This window comes from Drosophila serrata, unplaced genomic scaffold, assembly GCF_035046125.1.
Source record: "Drosophila serrata isolate PLE 108 unplaced genomic scaffold, ASM3504612v1 contig_249, whole genome shotgun sequence".
Taxonomy (NCBI): Eukaryota; Metazoa; Arthropoda; class Insecta; order Diptera; family Drosophilidae; genus Drosophila; species Drosophila serrata.
In genome coordinates this window covers 506,512-531,140 of record NW_028257147.1, presented here as the reverse complement: position 1 = coordinate 531,140, position 24,629 = coordinate 506,512, and the positions used below count along the sequence as shown (strand labels likewise).

The following is a 24,629-nucleotide window of genomic DNA, read 5'->3' as shown; positions in this document are numbered from 1 at the left end:
TGGGCATTCAGCACCGCCGTTAGTTTCACCTCTCAGGCAGGCCTTCGCCTCGACCCAATTTTCCCCCCTCACATCGAATTTTCCATTCAGCCATTGAAGCAGCAAGTCAGCCAGCCATTCGGCCATCTAGCTAAATTAATTTATTGGCCTGCCCCGCATACTCCAAATAACTGCAGTTTGCATAATCATCACACACATGTCGACACACACACACAACACACACTACACACAGATACATACAGATACACATATACTTGGGGACGTTGGATGGCTTATAAAATATTTATTCAAACTGCAAGTTGCCAGGGCAACACTTGGAACCTTGGAAGGTTAGATTTTGAATAAGGATTCCTCAAAAAGGGTTTTATAACCTTTCATAAAGATAATTAACAAACTGTTGCTTATTATTTGTTTGGTGTTTCATGCATTAATATATTATTAAATACAATAACAAACTGATTGCATTTATCTTTCAAATACTTAAGAATTAGCATTGATTGAATATGCCTCAAAAATAATATATTTCCCCTCCCATTTACAATATAATTTCATAAAAAATAATTGATTCCCAACATTTATAAATACCAAATCATAATTTATTATATTTGCAATGTATTTAATTAGCTCTAAACCTAATATTTTTACCTGCCTACGCCCATGGCTTAACCCTGGCTTTTGTACCTGCTAAACGCTCACAATATTCATGACTGTGGTCATTAAAAAGCGTTTACCAAAAACTAAAGTTTAATTACGAGCACACGCCCAATTTGCTGGCAATGCTCCCCCCTCCCCCCCCCTCCGCATTTTGTCCGAAAATCCCATGAAAACGTTGCCTAATTGGGGGTTAACAATTTCGAAAACTTATCGAACTATGAGCAAGGACAACGCCCAGCTCATCAATTATGCTGCTCAAGTGCCTTGTGTAAATGTGTGTATATATACTGAATGAATGTCCTGTGGGGCATTCGACGAGTATAAAAGGCCATGGGCTGTCTCAAGGATTATGAATTAAAAATTGTGTCCGGAAGACAAGATGTTGTTACCACGCTTCCTAACCACCTCGTATCCCATGGAGCGGAATTATTTTGCAGTGCCAAAATTTGTATTATGGCTGATTGGCTTATATCCGGAAAAGGAGCGTACTTTAGCAGTGAAATTGTGGTTTTTCTTCAATTTTTTCATTCTTACCTATGGTTGCTATGCCGAGGCTTACTATGGTATTCATTATATACCGATTAATATAGCCACCGCGTTGGATGCTCTCTGTCCTGTGGCCTCTAGCATTTTATCCTTGGTCAAAATGGTCTCCATTTGGTGGTATCAAGAGGAGCTAAAGAGTTTACTTCAAAGGGTGAGATTTCTAACGGAGGAGCAACAGAAATCGGAGCGAAAGTTGAATCACAAAAAGAAGTTCTATACTTTGGCTACCAGGTTAACTTTTTTACTGCTGTGTTGTGGTTTCTGTACAAGTACTTCGTACTCGGTAAGACATCTCATCGATAATGTCCTAAGACGAGCTCATGGCAAGGATTGGATTTATGAGACGCCTTTTAAAATGATGTGAGTGTGTCCTACAAATATTTATTCTATCTATTTTACTCTGAGTTCTTTTTAGTTTCTATCTACATTTCTAGCCTGAAATTTAATTAAGTTCTCCATTCCAGTTTTCCCGATCCTTTACTACGACTTCCCTTATATCCCATCACCTATATCCTGGTCCATTGGCATGGTTATATCACCGTAGCTTGTTTTGTAGGAGCCGATGGTCTCTTTCTGGGTTTCTGTTTATATTTCACGGTTTTACTTCTCTGTCTACGTGATGATGTAGGAGATTTATTGGAGGTTAAGAATATCGAGGAATTTCCCACGTTAGAGCAAGAAGCTAGAATAGTTTGGAAAATGGAAAGACTTGTGGATCGTCAAAATGAAATTGCAGAACTTACCCAGAGGTTATCTGGTGTTATGGTGGAGATAACACTGGCTCATTTTGTAACCTCAAGCCTGATTATAGGCACTAGTGTGGTGGATATTTTATTGGTTAGTTGTTTTAACTATCTTTTATTATTATATATATTTTATAAAGACTTTTTAATCCCTTAGTTTTCTGGCCTGGGCATTATAGTATATGTGGTCTATACTGCCGCCGTGGGCGTTGAAATCTTTCTTTATTGCCTAGGAGGTTCTCACATCATGGAAGCGGTATTTATTTAAGGAGTTTTTTTTTGGTTTTTATTATGGAATATTTTATCTACAATTTATAGTGCTCCGATTTGGCTCGCTCTACATTTGCTAGTCACTGGTATGGACATAGTGTTCGTGTACAAAAGATGACTCTTTTGATGATAACTCGAGCTCAGCGAGTCCTGACCATTAAAATACCCTTCTTTTCTCCTTCTCTGGAAACACTAACTTCGGTGGGTTTGGTTATATATATTATTATAAATATTTTCTAATTAAATATAAAATATTTCCCAACAGATCTTACGCTTTACGGGCTCTTTGATAGCTCTGGCTAAATCAGTTATTTAAGATGCTAATTAAGTCATATAATAACTTAAAAATTTTATATGTTTTATTGATTTTCAAATCTATTCAAAAAATATAAAAAACCTGAAAATCCAGTTGTAATGAATGGTTTTATGGTTTTCATAGAGTTCAAATTACTTTTCCTTTGCAACTTTCTCTGCATATCTGATTTTCATCTTAATATTCTACGTATTGTATTTCATTTCTCTTTGGCTTGGTGTGCATTAATTCGCATATCCTTTACAACAATTTCGGTTTGCTTTTCATTTTCCTTTGGCACACCCATTGTCATTATCATTGACCCCCTCCCTGATGGTTGTTGTCGAATTAAAGCTGCCCTGTTGTTAAACATTTCCTTGAATCTCCTCATCATCCTTTTCCACCAGCAGCAGCAGTCCTTGCAAATTGCTTTCTTTACCGGTTGCTCATCACGGATCCTGTCCTTCTCCAGTACCCTTACCATATCCCTTTTGCTTTAGCCGGTGCCCCCTTGTTTGGCACTCTCCTCTGGGCCATTCCACTTGGCCATTTTCAGTTGCACGCTGAACCAACTGCAGTTCATTTCCATATCCCAAGCACTGTGATAAATAAACAATACTATGTGTATGGAAAAGTGTAAATAAATTAAGTTAATCATTTAGTTACTTATTTTCTTGGAGATTTTTTTTAACATTTTTAATGAGTTTTGTACATAAATATTTTTGTTTTATTACAATTTCCATCAAATATCTCTTCAAAAATGTGCAAAAATCACTTTCTCTTTCTTTTAAAAAATATTTAAAATTTGTTTACCCTTTCTAGATACTTTTTGTCTATGTGTAGTCCCACGCACACCTTAATGACATCCGGTCTCTGTGCGTCTGTGTGGGTTGCGCACTTCATATCCGAGGCGCAGTTGTTGATTTCCCCCTTTTTTCCCCCTTTTTTCTTCCAGCAAGAGCCTCTTCAATGAGTTGAGTTGATGCTGTGTGTCTGTGTGTTTTGGGTTCTTCTCGGTTGATTTTTGGTGTTTTATATTTTTCTGTCTGTTTTTTTTTCTCTCTGCTTCCATGCCCATTGTTCATGCACAAATTCTTGCCATACTTTTTGCTGCTCCTTAATGTTGTAGTCCTTGAAATCCTTTACACGCACATGAGCCTTGGTGTCTGTCCGTCTTTGTTTCTTCTGCCATTTGTTTGTTTATTTTCGCTGGCGCCTCCTTTTGTCAAAAGTGCTTTTCGTTGTAATGTGTTCGACGTCAGGAGTTTGGAAACCCCTTTTTCTTTTTCTTTTTATTTTACCAACTCTTACCCCTGTGTATAACCTCAGCCTCTTGAGCCTGTGTGATTTTTTTCTTTTATTTTCCTTTTGGTCTTTTTTTACAGGGTATTTTTGTACAATACAATTGGATATTATTGGAAAACTAATTAAAAACTTGGAGTATATTTTTAAAAGGGAGGATTGCTAAGCTCTAGTAATCTTTCATTATTTTTTTACTGAGTATTTTTGTAGCATAAAATTAAATTTTTTTTGTAGGAAAAACTTTTAAAACTTTTAAATTTACTTTGGAAGCAGATGCAACTAACCGTTGTTAGTGAATTTATACAGCTTTTACCACGATATGTTTTTGGAAAATGGAAAATGTCTAGAAATCATTTGAAATCATTTGCCTATACCCTTACAATTATTAAAATGTTAACTTTTATAACCTTAATATCTTTTTCATACATTTTTCTTCAGCATTTAAATTATGCTATTAACAATTTAATTCTTTAAATATAAAGAAAGACAGAAACTGAAGCAACAATTATAAAATATAGGCAAACTGTTGATCAAACCCCCTAAAATTGGGAGTTTAACTTGTGATATTACAAAAACCTTTTTAAAATGGGTATTATAATTTCAGACAGAATTATAAAACGGAGTGAAGGAATCATTTCCGTCCCAATAAATCATATATATTCTTGATCAGCATCAAAAGCCAAATCGATTTAGACATCTCCGAGAGAAAAAAAAAATTAAAAATTTGTTCAAAATTTTTTAAGTGGCATTTTAACTAAAATTAAACATGTCAAAAATTGGTAAAAATTAAACTTCTTTTAAACTTTAATTTGAGTATGCAGATTTGTTAATCTAATAATAACTAACATGTAAAAGCTTACCGAACTGAAATTAATGCATTTTTGGCTTAGTTATGAGATTTTTAAAATTTGATTTATCGACAAAATTGTCATATAAAATATAAAAAAAATAGACTCAAAGAAAGGTATTATGAGTTTAGTCAGAAACTTTTAAAACGGTAAAAGGATACTTTCCGACCCTATATATCATATATATTCTTGATCAGCATCAAAAGCCGAATCGATTTAGACATCTCCGAGAGAAAAAAAAAATTAAAAATTTGTTCAAAATTTTTTAAGTGGCATTTTAACTAAAATTAAACATGTCAAAAATTGGTAAAAATTAAACTTCTTTTAAACTTTAATTTGAGTATGCAGATTTGTTAATCTAATAATAACTAACATGTAAAAGCTTACTGAACTGAAATTAATGCATTTTTGGCTTAGTTATGAGATTTTTAAAATTTGATTTATCGACAAAATTGTCATATAAAATATAAAAAAAATAGACTCAAAGAAAGGTATTATGAGTTTAGTCAGAAACTTTTAAAACGGTAAAAGGATACTTTCCGACCCTATATATCATATATATTCTTGATCAGCATCAAAAGCCGAATAGATTTAGACTTCTCCGGGAGAAAAAAAAAATTTTTTTTTTCAACATTTTTTTACGTTTTTTTTTTTTTTATAACTATAATTAATTATGTCAAAAATTGGGAAAAAATACAATTTTTTAAATTCAACATTGATTATGCAAATATATTAAGCTAATAAAAACTAAGATGGGGAAGCTTACGGAATTAAAATTAATGAATTTTCGCCTTAGTTATGAGATTTTCAAAACTTTGATTTGATGAAAAATTGTCATATAAGAATAACAATAAATATTGAGTCAAAGAATGGAAATATTTTAAGCTTAGTTATGATAGATTTCCTTATCGATTCTATAATTCAATTGAAAACTTTAAGGACATATAAATCTCGCTCCCGATGTTTCTTGTTTCTTAATTCTTTTGGCATATAATTTACCAATTAAAATCAAATTGTTGAGTATTTTTATAGTTGCAATCTCTATATAGTTATAGCTGCTCCACTTGATATTTTTCTTGGCTTTATTTTCGAGGCTCTTCTGTTTTCTGTTCATTTTGCCTTTTCTTGGGGGGTCCCTCCTCTTGATGTTGCTGCCAACTTGCTTGTTGCTTGTTATTTTTATTTCGTTTCCCATTCAGTCAGAGCTCTGAACTTGTTTTTACCAGCAGAACACCCCCCAAAAGCAGTCCAAATCCCCCCCAAACCCCTTTCGCGCTTGTTAATGTTGTTCGTTTTCACATTTTTATGTGCATTTTGTTTGTGTGTGTGTGTGGGTAGGGGTGTGTGTTGTGTGTTGTGTGTGTGTTTGTGGTGAACTCAACTCATACATCCGCATTTGCTACGCAATTTTTGCACTCAAGTTTACCTACTTTTTATGGTAAACACCCAAGGTTGCTTGTTTATTCTAGCAAAAATGTATTTAGGTGAGCTTAACTACATGTGGATGAGTGCGATGGGAATGGAAATGGAAATGGAACTGGGGAAAATTGTGTATGTGCGATTGAGGGGGCTGGGTAAAAGGGGGGGTGGACGGACGGACGGACGGTTAAGGTCACCTGGTGGGCGTCCTGGGGGTCAGGAGTAATGCTCCAAATGTTCTGGCATCTCAAAATAAAAAAAAAACAAATAAAAAAAATGTAGAAAGTTAAATAAATACTTGAGCTTGGTGGAAAAGGTTATTGCAAATACATTTTCTCTCTGTTGGCTTTCCCCGATACTCGTAATTATTCTCCTGCTAGGGGGGGAGGAAAATGTGCACAGCGAATTAAGAAAGCCAAATAGTTCGTTATGGCCAGCGTGTATAAGCCCTATTATAAATACATTAATAAACACACGGCGGTTAACGAATAAATGTGCATAATTAAACGCGATAAACACATGCATAATGCACACAGAAATAAAGAAAATATATATGAAAAGCAAAAGCTTCAATTGGAAATTATAAATGCTCTGGAAAATGCGGCCATTAAGCTTCAATTATAGCAATAATAAGGAATTGATTTCTTTTTATTATTGTTTTTTTTTTTTTAATTTATATATACTCAAGAAAATAAAATTGTTTGTTAATGTATTGTGTATTTTATATTATTATTGGATTTTATTGTATATTGTATTATATATATTCTCATACAAATGCGTTTGGCATGATTATATTTTTAAAACACAAATTTTAATAAATGTGTTTTCATATTTAGTTATTATCTTTTCCTAAAAGTTTTAGAGGTATATTTAAATTATTGAATAAATACGGAATTTAAGCCTTCTTAATGGAACTTTATTTATTATTTGATCCCAATAGAAATAGAATTTAATCTTTTTTCCATTTCCTCTAATTGTTGAAGCTTAAACCAAGCTTTTCTTTATCGTTTTACGTTGCGGTCATAAAGACGCTTTACGTTTATGACATCATAAACTAGAGATTCCTTTAATTTAGGGTATATTAAAGGTTTTTTTTTAAATTTTTTTCACCTTCAACCACGTGGTTTGTTGTTCAGCTTGTTTGTTGTATTATTTTTCCGCTCTTGTTGTTGTCAACGAGGGCGAAATAATTTTAAATGTCATTTTTACCTACACGACTAATTAAATTTCGCATTTTATGCGCGCGACAGGCCAAGTGAAATGTACATAAAACAAGGAGCATGGCGGGGCGCAGCGAATTAACAAAAACAAACACGACCAACTGTAAAATGGTGACCCCACCAGCAAAGATCTGTGGGGCGGGAAAATTGTAGGAAAAATGGAAAACGGGGTGGGGTGAGAGTGAAAAAACATAGGGACGTTTTGAAGGAAGGAATGCGCCAGCATCGCCACATGAGTGAAATTTTAAGCAGGCGCCAAAGTCTTTGGGCCATTTTCTACGTTCTGTCCTAGAAAGGACAAGACACGTTCATGGAGGAAAGGCAAAAATATAAGGGCATTCGCGAGAGAGGGATCCATTAAAATTCCGTGGAGGCATTGCAAAATAAATCCACTTGCAAGTGGTATAAAACAAAACAACAGCAACAGCAACAGTAGTACCACCCAACAGTCGAAAAGGCGAAGAAATCGCCATCCTGAAAGGCAAGAGGAAAAAAAAAATGTATAAAACTCGTCATCGTCAGCGTTTTTTCTTTCGCTGGCGTCAAATGCCAAACGCATGTGATTCCTGCAGTCCTAGAATTCCGAAAACAACAACACCCAGCATTCTAATACATGGGCACTGAAAGAAATGGGGGCTTTATTTTGTAGTTTAAAATAGTCCGATTTTTATAAAATTGTTTAAAAAAATTGTAGATTAATATATAATGCCTATATATATCAAATCTTATGAACATTTGTTGAAAACTGGAAAAGTTATTATTTATAAAATTTTTCGATTGTTCCTATGACAGATATATATATGTGTATATATAGACCACCGATTTGCCATTCTCCGACTTATATACTAGTAAAATTATATAAAAAAACAAATCCATAGTTTCCTTTAAATTCATTAAATTTGTTCCAAAGGAAATTTCGCACATCTGTGCATATGATTCTCAACTGGTTTTAACAGCCCCGGAACGAAATGACTTCTGCCGGCCAAGTTTTAGACATGTGTTGTATTACAAATGTTGCAAGTCATTGTTTATTCGTGTTCAAAGTTAGTAACTCATCATACTTACTGGTCATAGATAGTTGCTGTTCAGAGTTACTTACTGCTCATAGGTAATTACTGCTGTTAGATACTTACCTTCTGAGTTAATTAATGTTCATAGATACATACTGTTTAGAGTTACTTACTGCACATAGTTAATTGCTGATCAAAGTTGCTTAATGTTCATTGATACTTACTGCATATGATTCTCAACTAGTTCTAACATCCCATGAACGAAGTGATTTCTGCCGGGCGAGTCTCAGATATGTGTTGTGTTCCAAAGTTGCAAGTCATTGTTTATTTGTGTTCAAAGTTAGTAACTGATCATACTTACTTAGCGGTCATAGATACTTACTGGTCATAAATACTTACTGTTCAGAGTTAATTACTGGTCATAAATACTTACTGTTCATAGCTTATCTTCATATCATATGATTCCCAACTTGTTCTAGCATCCCCGGAACGAAGTGACTGCTGCCGGGCGAGTCTCAGACATGTGTTGTGTTCCAAAGTTGCAAGTCATTGTTTATTTGTGTTCAAAGTTAGTAACTGATCATACTTACTTAGCGGTCATAGATACTTACTGATTATAGTTACTCATTATCATTAATCAGAGTTACTTACTGATAATAGCTAATTACTGATCAGAGTTACTTAATGCTCATAGTTACTTTGTTCTCAAAGTTAAATACTGATCATAGTTACATACTGGTCATAGATACTTACATGGTTATTTACTGATCATAGTTACTTACCGTTGATTAGAATTAAATTTAAAGTATGTCGAAATGTATCCAAATAAATGTATCTTTTTAGAAATAACAATAAATGTGGGCGGATCTCTTGATCTAAAATATTTGTATCATATAATACAAAACTTTATAAGAAATCTAAGAAAAGATAATAGTTTAATTCATATATTTTTGTGTCATTAAAAATTACAAACTAAGTTGCCCACTTTATAGACCTTTATGTTATAGTTTTTTAATGCCACATTATTTGAATTCATTAAACAAGAACAAATTTGTCCTATTAGGTATAAAAACGTTTTCCCAGTGTACTTACACACAAACACCCAACTCGTTCGCCCTTTTGTGTGTGTGAGATGTGAAATGGCAAACAAATATTTTTTTGATGTACGGCCTAAAAGTATGCATTGAAATTCAACACGCGGCAAGGGACACACAAAACGTTGCCCGTATTGATTGTAATGTTGCAGGTTGTGGAGAAGCCTGAAAGCTGGTATCTAAAGCCTGGAGATGGAGGTGGCAGTTAGGAGGCAGGTCCTTGGTGGCGTATGAGCCCAGGCATGTGGTATTTTGAAACGCTGTAAAGCAATCGCTAGAAATTAGCAGGCAGATCCTTGTTCTTGTTTAAAGCGACAACATGAGGCGGCAGCAGTCAGCATTCAGCAGGAAATTACAGCTGGCAAGTGGAATAAGTTTGGGGTGTCAAGTCAAGTGAATTGAAATGGTAATGATACATGACAATGTTTTGCCCGCGATACGGATACGAGCTTCCAGTAGGGATATCATCAGGAAGGGGGCTCTGTGACAATCTTTTGCTTTTCAAGCTTCGCTTTTGATGTGGCCTTGGAACAGGGAAGGGAGTTTTCCACAGGGAAAGTGTCATGGGATTGCTTTAAATGTGCGACATTTTCACATTTTATTGCAGCAGTTATTTTGACTTATTGTTATGTGCTTAAGGATCCCACAGAGTTGCTAGAGAAAGGCTTAAAGATTGTTTAAGAAAGCGAAAGTTTTCTTAAAAGTTTGTTAGAAGAGTTTTTAGGTGAAATATACTTGTACATTTTCATGGATAAGTTTTACAAAATATATATAATTTTAGAACTTGAGAAAATGAACTGCAGAAGTTAACTTTTAGCCAAAAAAATATATACAAAGTATTAAAAACATTACAAAATATTCCATATATCTATGTAACTTTCTATTTAATCAATATATTATATTTAATTTTACATTTTTAAACCAAATTTCTTATATGTAGTTGATCTTAATACGATCCTTATATACTTTGTGCTTAACTCTCCCATTGAGCAGCCGCAAGTATAGTATATCTCTCCGTTTATCTGGCCATAAGAGTTGTCTTCAAATGGTTTGCTTACAGTGTTTTTATCACGCATACGCCTAGTTGAGCGCCTAAAAGACTGAGTCGCAATTAGAGACAACAAGCGCTCGGTCTTCTCTCCATTTCTTGCTGAGTTTTTTTTTTCAACCCAACAGCACATAATCTGCATACAAATGCGTTGATTTGCCTAATCGACGCCTATTTGTTTGGACCAAAAAAAAAAAAAAAAAAACGCAGAGAAGAAAGAAGGAAAACACTGAATATTCTGTCTGGAAAATCCGAGGATAACTGGGGGGAGAGGCAGAAGGTGGTGGAGGAGTGGCAAGTAAACCGACGTTTAATTTTTGGAAAAGCGCGAGCGTGTTGCACGCATTAAAATTAAAAGCGAAGGCGAAGGCACGCCTCCGTTTTATACTCCGCCTTCCACTTCCTTCGTACGTGATGGTGGAGCTTCCCGGGGAGCAAAATTCTGGCAACGAAAATGAGAGCGGAAGTTGTCTTTGACTATGTTTTGCATTTGCATGCAAATGTTTTTCCATTGGCATTTTCACTTTCGTGCGAATGAAAGCGGAGTTGTCGTTGTTTTTTTTTTGGGAGGATTGAATAATCTTTTTTGTTATATTTTTTTTTTTTGTAAGCATTAAAATCAATTGATAACTAAGCCACGTCAGCTTTACAATCCTTCTAATCATATATTATTTCTTGCCTTTTTTTTTCTGGCAACTCTTTTGTCCTGAAAACATTTTCATTTGCCGCCTTGGCATTTGCGCATTTCCGCTTCCGGCCGTCAGTTAGCTAACTTCCGCCGCAAGCCTCGTGCCGCAACTGTCAAATCCGGGTAGTTATGGTATTTGTTGTTATATTGCTCCAGCTACAAAATTATTGCTTATATTGCTTCAGGCTGTAATTACTGCATTATAAATGTGGGCGGCAACTGGAAATGATAAATTTTTAGGAAAGGAATGTCAGTTGAGAATGTAAAATGATTGGAATGCAGGTTTTTTATTAGTAAGTATAATAAAGCAGAAGAAAAACTATAATATTTAAGAAATTTATTTAAAATTATAAAGAAAAAATTAGAAGGAGATTTAAGTTTAAAGATATATAAACTTGTGTAGGCAATTTAAGATATGAAATATATTTTAGTTGCACTTAAGGACTAGTATCTTTATAAATCTTACTTAAATATTAACAAGAATTGTATGTTTTTATTATGAAAGGAAAATTAATTCTATACTCTACCAGCTCGTGCCTTTAAATATATTTTATTAATCACAGAAACTTTACAAAAAACCTTTTCTTCTTACTTAAATTTGTATTTATTAATGAATGTTTAAACTCTTATAACTGTTAAGCATTTTTTCTATAAATCTCACCTATTTAAAATACCCTTTTCCTACCAATTCCTTGGAAAATTTCGCATTAATTATGTAGAAGATAAATACTTCTTGAAAATCTATAAGATACTTAGCATCTCAGAGTTAATCCATTGGCATGGCATAAATTCAAACTCATTGGCATATTCCGCCATATCCTGTCCTCTAAAATACACAGCTGATAATCGAATTCGACTTTTCAACACCCCAGCGAATTATGGAGTCCGCGGGGGGAAAATGAAGCGACCAATTTATTGGCCCCCCAAAATCAATGGGTCAGCGAGCCGTGGTGGCGGTTTGCTGGTATGAAAATCAGCTCAGCAGCTCACCAGCTCAGCAATTGCAATTAAAACATGCACATGGCATTAATTTAGAGGATGCGACACCTGAGGGCAGCTTTGTGGAACATAAATCCCGACGGTAGAAAGGGGTGGCGAGTGGTCAGCTAACCAAAAATGGCCACGACACGATGGCTGAAGCGATAATTTGCAATTATGTGGGGAGCTTGCCACGAAAAACAAAAAAAGAAACGGAGGAAAAACCAGAGTAAGTGAGTGGGCAACGCGAGCGAGCGAGAGGGTGGAAAAAACAACAAGTGGAAAAGTGGTTTAAATAAATTGCACCAGAGCAGAGATCACAGCGGTCAGGTGGGGGGAAATTGTGGGGGGTAGTGTGGGTATGTGGAAATGCAGAGAGAAAAATTAGTTAGGGTAAAAGTATATAAATTAAATAAAATAAATATAAAAAATATATAAAAATATATATAAAAAAGCAAAAAGTAAAGTAAAGTAGTTCAAATAAAGATAATTTGTGTTTTTTTTTTTTTTTCAAATTTTTCAAATTTTAAAATATCATAAACTAATACTTTTTTAGTTTATGATATTTTCCAATTTGAAAAATTAAATATTAATTCTAGAGTTAAAGATAATATTATGGAATGTTTTTCTTTTATACTTAATTACCAGAATAATCATAATAATATATTAAAATATGATTACTATAGTTTAAGATAGAGAGTGAAATGTTTTTCTTTGATATTTAACCAAAATTAAAGTTTTGAAGCCTTAAAATGTGTTTTTAAAGTTTTTTTTGGACAACATGACGTATGAGCAATTTTTTAGAAAAGTTAGATACATGTATTAATTAATTTATAAGTAAACATGAAGATAAAATTATTAAAACACCTTCATAAATAATAATCTTTGGTAATTAATTTGTTTTTGTATTTTGTCCGTCAGTTTTAAGTTTAAAATTCTATATGTCTCATATGGCGAATACGTGATTTTCATATAAATTTTTCATGCACATGTAAGGTTGCTTGTCTGGACATTTATTTCACTAAATAAACAACAAAGCAAGCTATTTATAATGCGGATATATACCTTTCTGTACTCTATATGTATTTTAGACCCTAGATAAGATCTGCATCCCATTTCTCTCAGTGCCTGGCTGTGGCAAGCATGTGCAGCAGTGCTTTGTTGTTGCATCGTTTGCGGCCTGTTGGCAGCCAACAAATCTCTTTTGGCGTGGTCCAACGCTCTTCCACAGCCTTCTTCTCCTGGATCCTTGTGCTATGACTCTGAGCCTGTTCCGGTTCCTCCTTGATCCTACTTCCTCTCCCTCTCTCCCTCCCTCTGTGTGGCACTGGGTGACCTCTTGGTCTTTCGCCTCTTTAACTGGTTTGGCCGTTGCCGCCGCCATTACGTTAAATATTTTATGAACCATTAAAAGTTTTTGCAAATTTTATGGCCGCTTTGCATATACACACACATACCAACAACATATATATAAAAATAAAACTGAAGGATAAAAAAAAAGAAGAGCAGCTCAGTAAGGAAGTGTCTGTTGTTGTTGCTGGTGTTGGGATAGCCCGGCAAGCTGGCGGCATTTGGTGCTCTGGAACTTGCCACGCCCCCCGTCCCCTCCCCTCCGCCTGCCTGGCCTCCCCTCCTGTTCGAATCGTGTGTTAGTATGTCACGACTTGTGCAAATGACTGGGCCATCAGAGAGTGCCAAAGGAGCTCATAAAATATCCCCGCCATGCGACTCCCAGACTCGCAGCACTTTCAATTTGACAACAAAGCGCGGCCAAGAGCGACGACCAAAAAAAATGTATATTTGAGTCTGTTGCCAAAAGGGAAAGCAACACACACACACACGGGACACAACAAAAAAATGGCGACAAAAAAGATGGGAAAAAATTATTGCGGAAGCTGTCGATGGCATTGTGACATTGTCAAAGGCAATAACGCATCACAAAAACAGTCATCACCAACAATGCCAACGGACATAAGGAGGTTAGTCGGTAACTGAACAGCACAAAATTCACTTTAAGGTTTTTTTTTTTGGTTTTTTTCTTTTGTGAAAAATTATACTAAGGGAAATGGTAAAGGAATAATATTTCGGTGGAATTATTTGGGGATTTAAATAGATGTACTTTTGACTAGTTTGATGAAAAAACTATGCAAGAATAATTGTGGTTCTATGTAACAAAATAAATCTATAATTAAACCAATAAATACTTCTGCTAACCTCTTTAGATTAAAATTAATTGCAATAAAAATCGCTTCAATTTCATAAATATATTCACATTTCCTCAGAAATAGCACTGATATTAATTAAATATGCAAGGACTTGATAAAATCATTTCCACGAAAGGTCAAGATATAATTTTTTTTTGGCGACCTTTAAGCAACGAACCTGAAACCAATTATTAACAAAATATCCATTTGGTGACCTTTTTATCAATAAAAAATGTTACCTTTTTAAAGAGCAGACGTAATTAATTGATTTTTGGAATAAGGATTGCAGTCTAGACATATTTATGAGTATTTAGTAGGTGTTTCGATAAGGAATAAATTTATAATATAATTTGTTTAATGATTAACATTTTCCTTTTGTAATCAATTTTAATTATATTAAACTTATTTTTATATTTTATAATAATGAAAATATTAAAAATTATAAGAACAGTCTTAATTACAACCATTTTTTAGAATTTTCACAGGGCAAGTCCCTTAAATTAATATTTTAGTAATCTGTTAAGCTATATATATATATAACTATGGTAACATGAAGTTTGCCTTACCAAGTTATATACACTTCCACCTTTTTAATCTATCCCATAAGTCGATGAATTGTTCCCCGAGGTAATTAAAAACTTTGCTGGTCCTTGTGAAATTCAAACAAATTTAATTTGGGCACTTTTAATGGTTTCTGCATGAAGATTCACTTAGAAGAACTGAACTCCATTGCAATTTTTTGAAAAATTTTTTCGTTTTAAGGATCTTGTGACACTAAAAAAAAGAAAAAACCGTCAACAATGACAACGATGATGACAAGTTTTGCAAATAAAAGTTGCCTTTGGCGCAGGACACACACACACACACACACACAGTGAAATCAATGTCTGGATTCTAGGACAGGTGTCTGTTGTGTGTGTGTGTGTGTGTCTATGTCTATCTGTCCTGTCACTCTCTCAAACACACACACATGTCGAGAGATAGGACCAGAAAGAGAGAGTGTTACAAGGCCGCTGACTGACTGACTGACAACAACAGCAACAACCACAACAATAACAACAACAACAACAACAACAACATCAACAACAACAACAACAACAACAACAACAACCATCAGCTGGCAGTAAACTTTAAAGCTGCAAGAAACTTTTAATTAACAAAATTAATGTTATGGCAACGCCAGCGAGATAGAGCACAGAGGGAAAAGGGAAATATATGTATTAGAAATTAAGAAAATGTTATAATTATAATAATAAATTAATTATATTTAAAATAGAGGGATATTAATATTAGTTTGATGATTATATTATTAAAGAGAAACTTTGCAAAAAATTGCTATACAAATATTTTAAAACTTACTAATATTAGTTTAATAAATATTCAAGAACTAAAACAAACTTAAAGATATTATATTTTATAACCCTACTTAATTCCTCTTACTTTCTTTCCCACAATACAAGCTGCAAAAACCTCTGAAGCTTTAATTTCTCAAATTTCAAGGTCAAACATTATACTTTTAAATAAATTTCTATTTTCCAAGCTATAAATTAGTTTTCAGTGCATCTAAAATCCGGCATCAGCGGCAATTTGAACCAACATATTGCACTGCCTCCTGTGAATAACGTAACATAGATGTGCTCCGTAGTTTTTATGGGTATGGCTATAGTATAACAGCTGGGAAATGTTTATGCATGAATATCGACTATGGCGAAGAAATTTTGCGAGCTGTTGCTGCTCATTAAAAACGCCCAAAAGCGGTAAAAGCAGCAACAACAGCTGCAACACTTGCAGCAAAAACAGATGGTAGCAACACCATCAAATGCAGCGAGCAACTTGAACGCCGCACCACGCTGCGTATGCGTAATTTCTATGCATTTTTCTCGCTTTTATTTTCCTTTCTATTTTTTTTCTTTTTAAGCTGCAACTGCGGGATGGTAATGAGTTGGGCGGGGGGAGGAGGCGAGAGCGGGCGTGGCACACACAATAAGCATTGCAGCTGAATATTGTGCGTATGTTGCTCATTTATTTTCCCCAACATCTGCTGACACTGGAGATGGATGGAAAAAAATAAGAGAGCAACAGAAAAAATAAAATAGAACGAAACGAAACGAAACGAAACGAGGGATGAGGAAAAATCGTTAGATATTTTTGTTGGTGCCCTTAATGAGTTGGCACAAGGCGAAAAAGAAAAACTAGATGCAGAGAAAATCTAGTGGGAAATGCTAAGAAAAATCCAATATAATCTGTAGATACCTACATTAATTTTATCAAATAAAGTTTTTAAATCCAAAGATTTCATAGTTTTCCCTTCATTTTGAATAGAATAATTTTTTACCCTTGAGAGGAGCTTTGCACCTTAAAATTGTTTGCCAATTTTCTGGCAATTTAACACGGCGGCAAGACAAAGAAATTGAAATGAATTCACGAAACGAGAGATGATAATTTCATTAAGCTTTCGATGTGGCATTGCTTCAGCTTTCGGCTTGAGTTCCGGGAAATGCAAGCGACTTGCAGCGTTCTGCTGCTATATTCATACATATGTGTTGCATGTACATATATGTTACATATATATTACATATATATTTCATATATATGCTAGGTCTGATTGTGGTTAAGCAGGCGGAGCATCAGGAGCAGCAGAATCACCTGTCCTGCCACACACAGAGATGCACCGCGCACGCATACACCACTTAATGCGCATCAGCATCGGTGAGCATCGTGTAACGGCATTGTAAATGTAAATTTAAAACACAGAGGGCATTAATTATGCAATCAGAGAGTCTACACTGAGGAAAAATTAAAGCAACAAGTGATCAGAGAAATTTATTTAAAGTTATTTCATTTATGATACCCTTAAAGGGGATTATAATTGAAGTAAAAAGATTGTAAAGAGGTGAAGTAGTCATTTCCGACCCTATAAATCATATATATTCTTAATCAGCATCAGAACCCACCTCTGACGGCAATATTAAAAAATTTTTTTTTTCAAATTTTGTTATTTAAAATTTTATTAAAAAAATTTATACAAATTTAAAATTGTAAAAATTTCTAATAAGTATGTAGATTTATAGACCTTTTAAAAACTAATAAAGGAACGATTTCCGAATTAAAATTAAGGATTTTTTGGCTTAGCTAAGATATATTAAAGATTTACCTTTGCCATAAAATTATCATATTAAAATATGGATAATAATAATTAAAGAATGGTATTATAATTTTAGTCAGAATTCTAAAACACATTGAAGGAGTCATTTCTGACCCCATAATCTTGATCAGCATCCGAAGCCAAATCGATCTAGCCACCTCAAGCATAAACAAATTTTAAAAATTTGTGATAAAATATGTCCGTTTTTCGACCTTATAAAAACTTACATGGGAACGGTTTCCGATTTAAAATTAATGATTTTTTGGCGCAGTTATGATATTTTTAAGATTTCCTCTTCCTAAAAAATATCATATAAATAAGTTACTTTTTAAAAATTATAAGCAATATTGTTTCCAATTCTATATTAAATATGTAGATTTATTTGTTGCTAGGTAAGCATAAAATAACTTTTCGACAAAGAATTAAAGCATTTTCTCTCTAATTGACAAAGTTTGGTAGTTCTTAAACAAAATATTTCTTGAATATATAAAACTTTGTAAGTCTAGCATTAAAATATTATTATTAAATGTTCGATTTATAATTACATTTTAAAAATTTTCAATATATTTACTATCATCTCAATTTTTATTCTAAAGCTTTTCTCTCTGTGCAATTAACATGTAAGCACAATTTTTAATAAGATTTAAAATATATATTATATGCATATAAATAAACCATAGAAGCTGAGGAGAACATTTCAATTATGCTGCAACTTTGGTTTAAAGTTCAAGACTCGCTCGGGCATTAAGTATACGCCGAGTGGGCTGTGGCTTATATATACACATATATTTATTTACATATATATATATAAGTATGTTTATTGTTTTTAACAAGCGGCCGCAATTCTGTCCCCCCTCTTTCCCCTCAACATTTTTTATACTCTGTGCTGGTTTTTCGATCTTCCCCCCAGCAGCTGTCGCATTAACCAATGTCCATTTTGTAGCCCGTCGGCCATTGTACTTCATTTTTCCTCCCCAGCTTCCAGCTTTCCAGCTCCCAGCTTCCATTTCAGCTCTGTCGCGACGTTGTAGTCATCGTCGACGGGCTGTTATTAAAATACATAAATAATAAGCGGCATGTCAGCGGCGGCTTTTGTTGCTACGCCACGGCGGCTGTAGTGTATTGTTATGACTCTGGCAGAGGCACTTAAGCGGTCGCATCCTGCAATCGAGAATCCTGAGCTTTCCTCTGCGATACTTGCCCGCTTTTCCGACATTTCAGACTCCTCTTCTTTTCCCCCCGCTTCAAAATGGCACGCAAATTAGCCATAGATAGAGAGAGCGAGAGCCACATTATTTTGATGACCGTCTATGGGAGTAAACAATATTTTATTGGCAGTTAAAAAATTAATTGAACTATAAAAGAAACTTTTGTTTAAAGAGAAATCAAAATGGATATTAATGGTTCTTGAATAACTTAATTTTTTCACCAGAAATATTTTTAAATATACTGAAAACGGTGTAGATATTTGAGAACTGACCAATTAAGCAACTTCATGGCGATTAATCGCACTCAAAAGCCACCATTGAAGGATGGTTCACAAAAAATGGATATTTATTTGAGTTTTAAAAATAATATTTTGCAGTTCTTTGGGCTTTTTTCCAGCATTTGTTCATTATATTCATTTGAATTTTCACTGAACCATTCACTCACATGCATTTATTTTTGTAAAATGTATACATATTTTTTATTTATCCAACCTTGAGTTTCAATTTTTGCTACATATTTTTTAGGCATTCTGATATTTTTTTCTTTTGGAGAGTATATAGTGAGTTTGTGTGCCTTTTATAACTAGCATATTAAGCCAGCGATTCATATTGGAAGTTGATGGAAATCGTTAGGGAAAAACCAGGAAATTATTTAAATTGAATAAATATTTTCTGTTCCAAATAATAATATACATATGAATTTCTATGGATATAGTATTTAAAATTTTAATTGATCTTGATTTCAAGTTTATTCTTGTAGTTCTTGGTTGTACAAAATCTAATTTTACATTGAAATATGTATAAATGGTAGATATAATGGTTAATAGTTTCTTTTTGATTTTTCATAGATATGAATTACCTTTGTTATATTCTTTAAAATAATTACTATTAGGTTTTCAATAATATTTATTTTCGGGATTTATCTTACATTTAATGATTGCTTAAATATTAAACTTCTTTTCTTTTTTTTGGACTTAAATGTAATTTTCTAATTTGCTGATGACCTCATTTTGCCAAGATTGTGTGGCTGTCTTGGGACAACGAAACCCCGTGAAACTTGTGGTTTTTGCTCAATTTTTGGCACATAATCGACATGTACATCAAATTTATGCTTTTTTTATATATAAACTTTTTTTTTCATATTTTTTTGCTGCTGTTGGCAGTTGTGGTAGGTATTCCAGACATTGGCCATAAAATGGAGCATAGTCCAAGGTCCTTTGGCTGCCCAACTAACCGGGTGAGTGGGAGGAAGTCCTTTCTGTGGAAGTGTGAAGACGAGTGGCGAATCAACTCTTGGCCATAACATTTAAAGTCAAATTACGGCAAATGGTCGCAAAGTGTGTGATTTAAATGCACTTGGGCGACACTTTAAGACGCTCAATTGCTCGCTTTATTGTGTGGCCATAAAAAAGGCGGCACCGCTTTTCCCCCCAACCGATTTTTCCGGATGGGCAAAGCGGGGGGAGGGGGATGGAGGGATGCCTGCAAAGCCGAGCAATTGTCGCCTGAGTCACGTTTGTCACATAAACTCGGCGCTTGGCTGCTTCTGCTTCTGCTTCTGCTGGCGGTCAAACTGAACAAGTGAAAAACTATTATTATTTGGTGGCATGCTCTTAGACAGCCACCAAAACCACCGAGTTTTCCACTTGCCACTTGCCACTCCACTGAACTTCACTTCAGTGCACCACCCCCTGGAAAATGGTCTGTTCTGTTCGTAAATCCATCAGCTTTATGTTTTTTTATGTTGCCCTGCCCTGCCCCCCATATATATATATTTTTTTGTCGGTTTCTTTCGGTTGAAATTTTATGTGTTGGAAGTTTGCTTCCCGTTCGCTTCCTGGATTTCGGTTTTCGCTTTGACGATGCTGCATTTTCCTTTTTTTTTTCAATTGCTTTCTTTTCTGCAGTTGTGGGCCTGTGTCAGCGGAAAAATTAATTTCATTTTCGGGCTTCTGGATAAGGTTTGGGATCAATGTAGAGTCGTCAAATTTTTTTTTGGGAGGGTAACGTCGTCAGAGTAAAGCATAAAATGGTGAAATTAAAGTAAAGTGGTATAAGAACGAATTATATTTTAGGGTTCTTCTTGTTTCAATAAATATTTGAGAAAAAAATATATTTTTAACCTAGACAGAATGTAACACAGAATTTTTGAAATAAATTCAAATTGTAAAATGCAATTTTAAAGTGCTTAAAGTTTTTAATTATTTAAAGTTAATCCGATAAGAAAATTAGAATATTTAAAGACGAATGAGTCATAAATTAAAAAGTGAGAAACGTTTAAATCAAAAATATGATAAGAGCAAGGAGAAAGAGAGAGCTATAAAAGAGAAAGAGAGATCATTTGTTGCACTAATACCTTCTGCCTTTCTCTGCGCTTCTCATACTTGGCACCTAAGCACGAGAACTGTGGGAGTCAGTGTTGCCAGGTGATGAGCGCCCATATAAGCTAGATTTAAAAAAAAAAAAAGCTAGAATAAGCTAAACAATTTTTAAAAAATGCGAAAAAACAAGCTACACCCAAGTATGAGAAAACACGAAACATATAATATATATTATTATATTATATGAATATGTTATTATTAAAGAAAGTCTTAAAAATATGTTTTTAAAGTAAGCACTTAAAACAAATTAGTTAATATTTCATCAATTCCTTCATGTTGTTCGTCGCCGAGTGTTCGGCAATGAACAAACAAAGCGCTGCTTCCTGATCCTGAGTCTTGCAACACTTAGCCGGAAAATTTATTTTTTGCGATTCAGCAACTGATCTCATTGATAAAATGTGCTTTTTCGATGCCGCATGCTGCCTGATTTCAAAAATTTTGGCTGATATTGTCGACTTACAGTAGCAACAATATGCTTTGTTTCCTTCTCCTGGCACTTAAATTCGTTGTTTTGGAGCCAAGCATCCCGAAAAATCTGTTTATATATAACTTTCGGCATTTTGAGGACACGCTTTACCTATTTTCACAACACAACAAAATTATTGGTGGTAACACTTCAGCCAACAAATCGATCTCCGATGATACTTTCGATTAGAAATAAGTTCACGATCACATAAAATGCACATAACCATCGGAAAAAAAGAACAAACTCCAATATTTTCATGCTATAAAGCATATTTTTCGTAAAAAACATTCCGTGGATGTCAAAAATACATAAAAAGCTAAAATATGCTAGATGAATTTTAAAATAAGCTATATTTCAAGCTATAAGCTAGATGGAAATTTTTCAAGCTTTTCTAGTTTCAAATATGCTAGAACTAGCTTATAATAAGCTAACCTGGCAACACTGGTGGGAGTGAAAGTGATATTATTTTGCTGCCTTCCTCTGCGATTCTCATACTAGGCACCTAAGTAGACAGTTTTCCAACCAGACTGATTTTGAATTTGCTGAGTCATTCCCTTGGGACTTCGGAAGTGGTAAACAAGTGCAATTGTTTAGTGATCTCTTAACTAGCTTTGGGAGGAAGAAATATTATTTGCTGCCGTCCTCTGCGATTCTCATACTAAGCACCTAAGTAGACAGTTTATAAGCCATATTTGCTTTGTCATTCCCTTGGGTCTTCGGAAGCATTGAACAAGTGCAATTGTTTAGTGATCTATTAAATATCTGTGAGGAAAAGATATAGTATTTGCTGCCTTCCTCTGCGGTTCTCATACTAGGCACCTAAGTAGAAGGTTTTTAAGACATATTTGTCTGCAGTGTTTGTTGTTTTTTTTCTTGTTTCTTTCCCAGCAACTATAATTATCTTAATTAAAAATCTTAAGTCAAAGTTTGGGCCAGTCTAAAGTCAGAGTTAGTTGGCGGGAGCAGCTAGCGATTAGCTCATCTGGTTTTCTGGTGAATTAAGTAATCAGAGTTGTCTAAATGGTACACAGAGAAAATTAATATCATTTAAAATGTTACAAAATTCGAATTTTGGTATTTTAAAAATAAGCTAAGACTTAGTCAAAAGATTTTAAAGAATAATAAAGAATAAAGAATAATGTCTAATTTTTAATATGATCTCTATAACTCTCGCTATAAATATCTGACTAGTAAAAAATATTTAAAACATACTTTATTTATACAAAATATATGCTTCCTTCCTAGTATAAGATTTATTGGAACTACATAAGCGACTAACTGACACTGTAAATATAGTAATAATTCTCTCATTCGATGGTTTAGTCGGGCCACGAATCTTTGTTTAATTATGCAACTTTTGAAACTATTTTGCAGCGATAAAAATATGTATAATCATAAATGTTTATTTATATTATTCACAATGTAAATTTTTAATTCATCTTAAATATTTTTATATTACCGATGACATTACTTTATTTCAAATATAGTATTTTCCCTCAATTAAAACTCATAATTTGATTGCTCTAAAATGTCAGGAGATAATTAATTCGCTGGCCTGCTTGATGAACAGCTTAAACTGAAGTTTACATAATTTATAGACCTCACTTTGGGCTAAAAGGATACCTATTCCTGATTGGACACCATCATCAACAGCAGCACCTCGCAAAGGTAAATAAGAATCCAAATGGCAAAGGCACGTGCCTAGGGAAAGGTTCCGTTTCTGGGGAAAATGATAAGGGAAAAGATGTAGGGCGTTAATTGACAGTAATTTTATTAGGTAAATGAAGCCCCGCTGCGTTGTAAAAAAAGAATGAAAATTATAAAGCGAATCCAACAAACTCGTAAATATTTAACAAATTATGCCATTTTAATGAGCTGGAAAAGTGCAAATCACTGGCAGCGGTGGCGGCTTTTTCCACTTCCCGTATTTTTTCCCCCCAAGAGCTGGTTGAAATTATATGAATCCACAGCATACAAAATACATATTAATTGAAATGTGGCGTTGAAATCAATTCAATGTCACAGTGCGGAGGGCATAATGAATGGAAACAGGTCGGAAATGAAGTGGTAAGCCCTTGGATACTTTACCAACTACCAATTAATACATGAAATGAGCCACAAATTACAATTAATAACTTGAAAATATATATACAATATTAATTTAGTTTTTAAACTATTTATATTCAAAAAGTAACACCTACCAATGTGTTTTGTTTGTTTATATGATTTTTCAAACTTTAAACACTTTATAACTTTTCTATAATCCTTTTTATTATATTTTCCCACCAATAATTGGCAGTGGCATCAATCTCAAATTCGATTCACACAAGAATTATGCTCTAGACTCCTCGAAAATGTTTGCCAAATATTTTTTTTTTTTTTTCTTTTGTTGTTTTGAGGAGCAGTCTCAAATTGTTGTCAGACATTTTCATGCGAGCTCATAACATTTTATGCACAAAATAAATTTGCATGTTGCACTTTTGAATAATCGCACGCCGCTGACAAAGATCGTTCTGCCAAAATCGTTCGCCTGGAAAGCGGGCTAGCAGGGTCTCTTCCCTTCAATCTGTTTCCCTTAAGCCCAGAGGGGGAAAATCCTGCGAGAATCCTGCCGTCCTGGCCTTCTGCCAGTTGGCAAAAGGCAGTGCAACTCCTGGACAAAAGGAGTTGTTGCACCGATAAAAAAAAAGATGATAGGGAAGGAAAAGATAAGATAGGGAATATATTTAAATCAGAAATTATTATCAACTTCCAATTTAATGCATGAATAATAAAAATTCCTCTTTAATTTGTGTTCTTAAGTTTATGTAGAAATTTAAAGAGAGAATTCCGATTTTTTTTAAGTGCTTGGTTAGAAGTTGGTTTAGGAACAGTATCTTTTCGCCAGAAGCGGCCAAACCAGACACGTAAATTTTGGGACAGACGAGGGATGAGGACATGGATGTGGAGAGGACGATGGCGGCAACGAAAAGGACAACGATGAGGACAGCGACAACGACAAGGACAACATCCTTGCATGAATGAAATCGAGTCGAGGCGGCTGCTTCTGCTTCTGTTGCTGCCCCAAATGAAATGCCATTAATTTGGCAAATGAATGCGGTTGCGTTGGTTGT

The 24,629-nt window shown here is 34.2% G+C and overlaps 2 protein-coding genes across 2 annotated transcripts in view; both read left to right on the top strand.

The window, feature by feature from the left end:
• The window catches only part of fred (friend of echinoid), a 401,947-nt gene that overhangs the window by 25,819 nt on the left and 351,499 nt on the right, over nt 1–24,629 (top strand). The gene's annotated exons all lie outside the window — the stretch shown is intronic.
• Nucleotides 843–2,529, top strand: Or24a (Odorant receptor 24a). Its single transcript, XM_020947496.2, has 5 exons — nt 843–1,560; nt 1,665–2,037; nt 2,101–2,199; nt 2,262–2,414; nt 2,479–2,529. The coding sequence occupies exons 1-5, from the start codon at nt 1,034–1,036 to the stop codon at nt 2,527–2,529; spliced, it is 1,203 nt and encodes a 400-aa protein (XP_020803155.2). The 5' UTR covers nt 843–1,033.

What these genes read in the sequence shown, in the direction of transcription:
- Or24a (XM_020947496.2), top strand. Translation starts at nt 1,034, where the DNA reads ATGTTGTTACCACGCTTCCTAACCACCTCGTATCCCATGGAGCGGAAT. An exon ending in GAGACGCCTTTTAAAATGAT is followed by an intron (nt 1,561 to 1,664) that starts GTGAGTGTGTCC and finishes TCTCCATTCCAG; the next exon opens with TTTTCCCGATCCTTTACTAC. An exon ending in CTCTGGAAACACTAACTTCG is followed by an intron (nt 2,415 to 2,478) that starts GTGGGTTTGGTT and finishes ATTTCCCAACAG; the next exon opens with ATCTTACGCTTTACGGGCTC.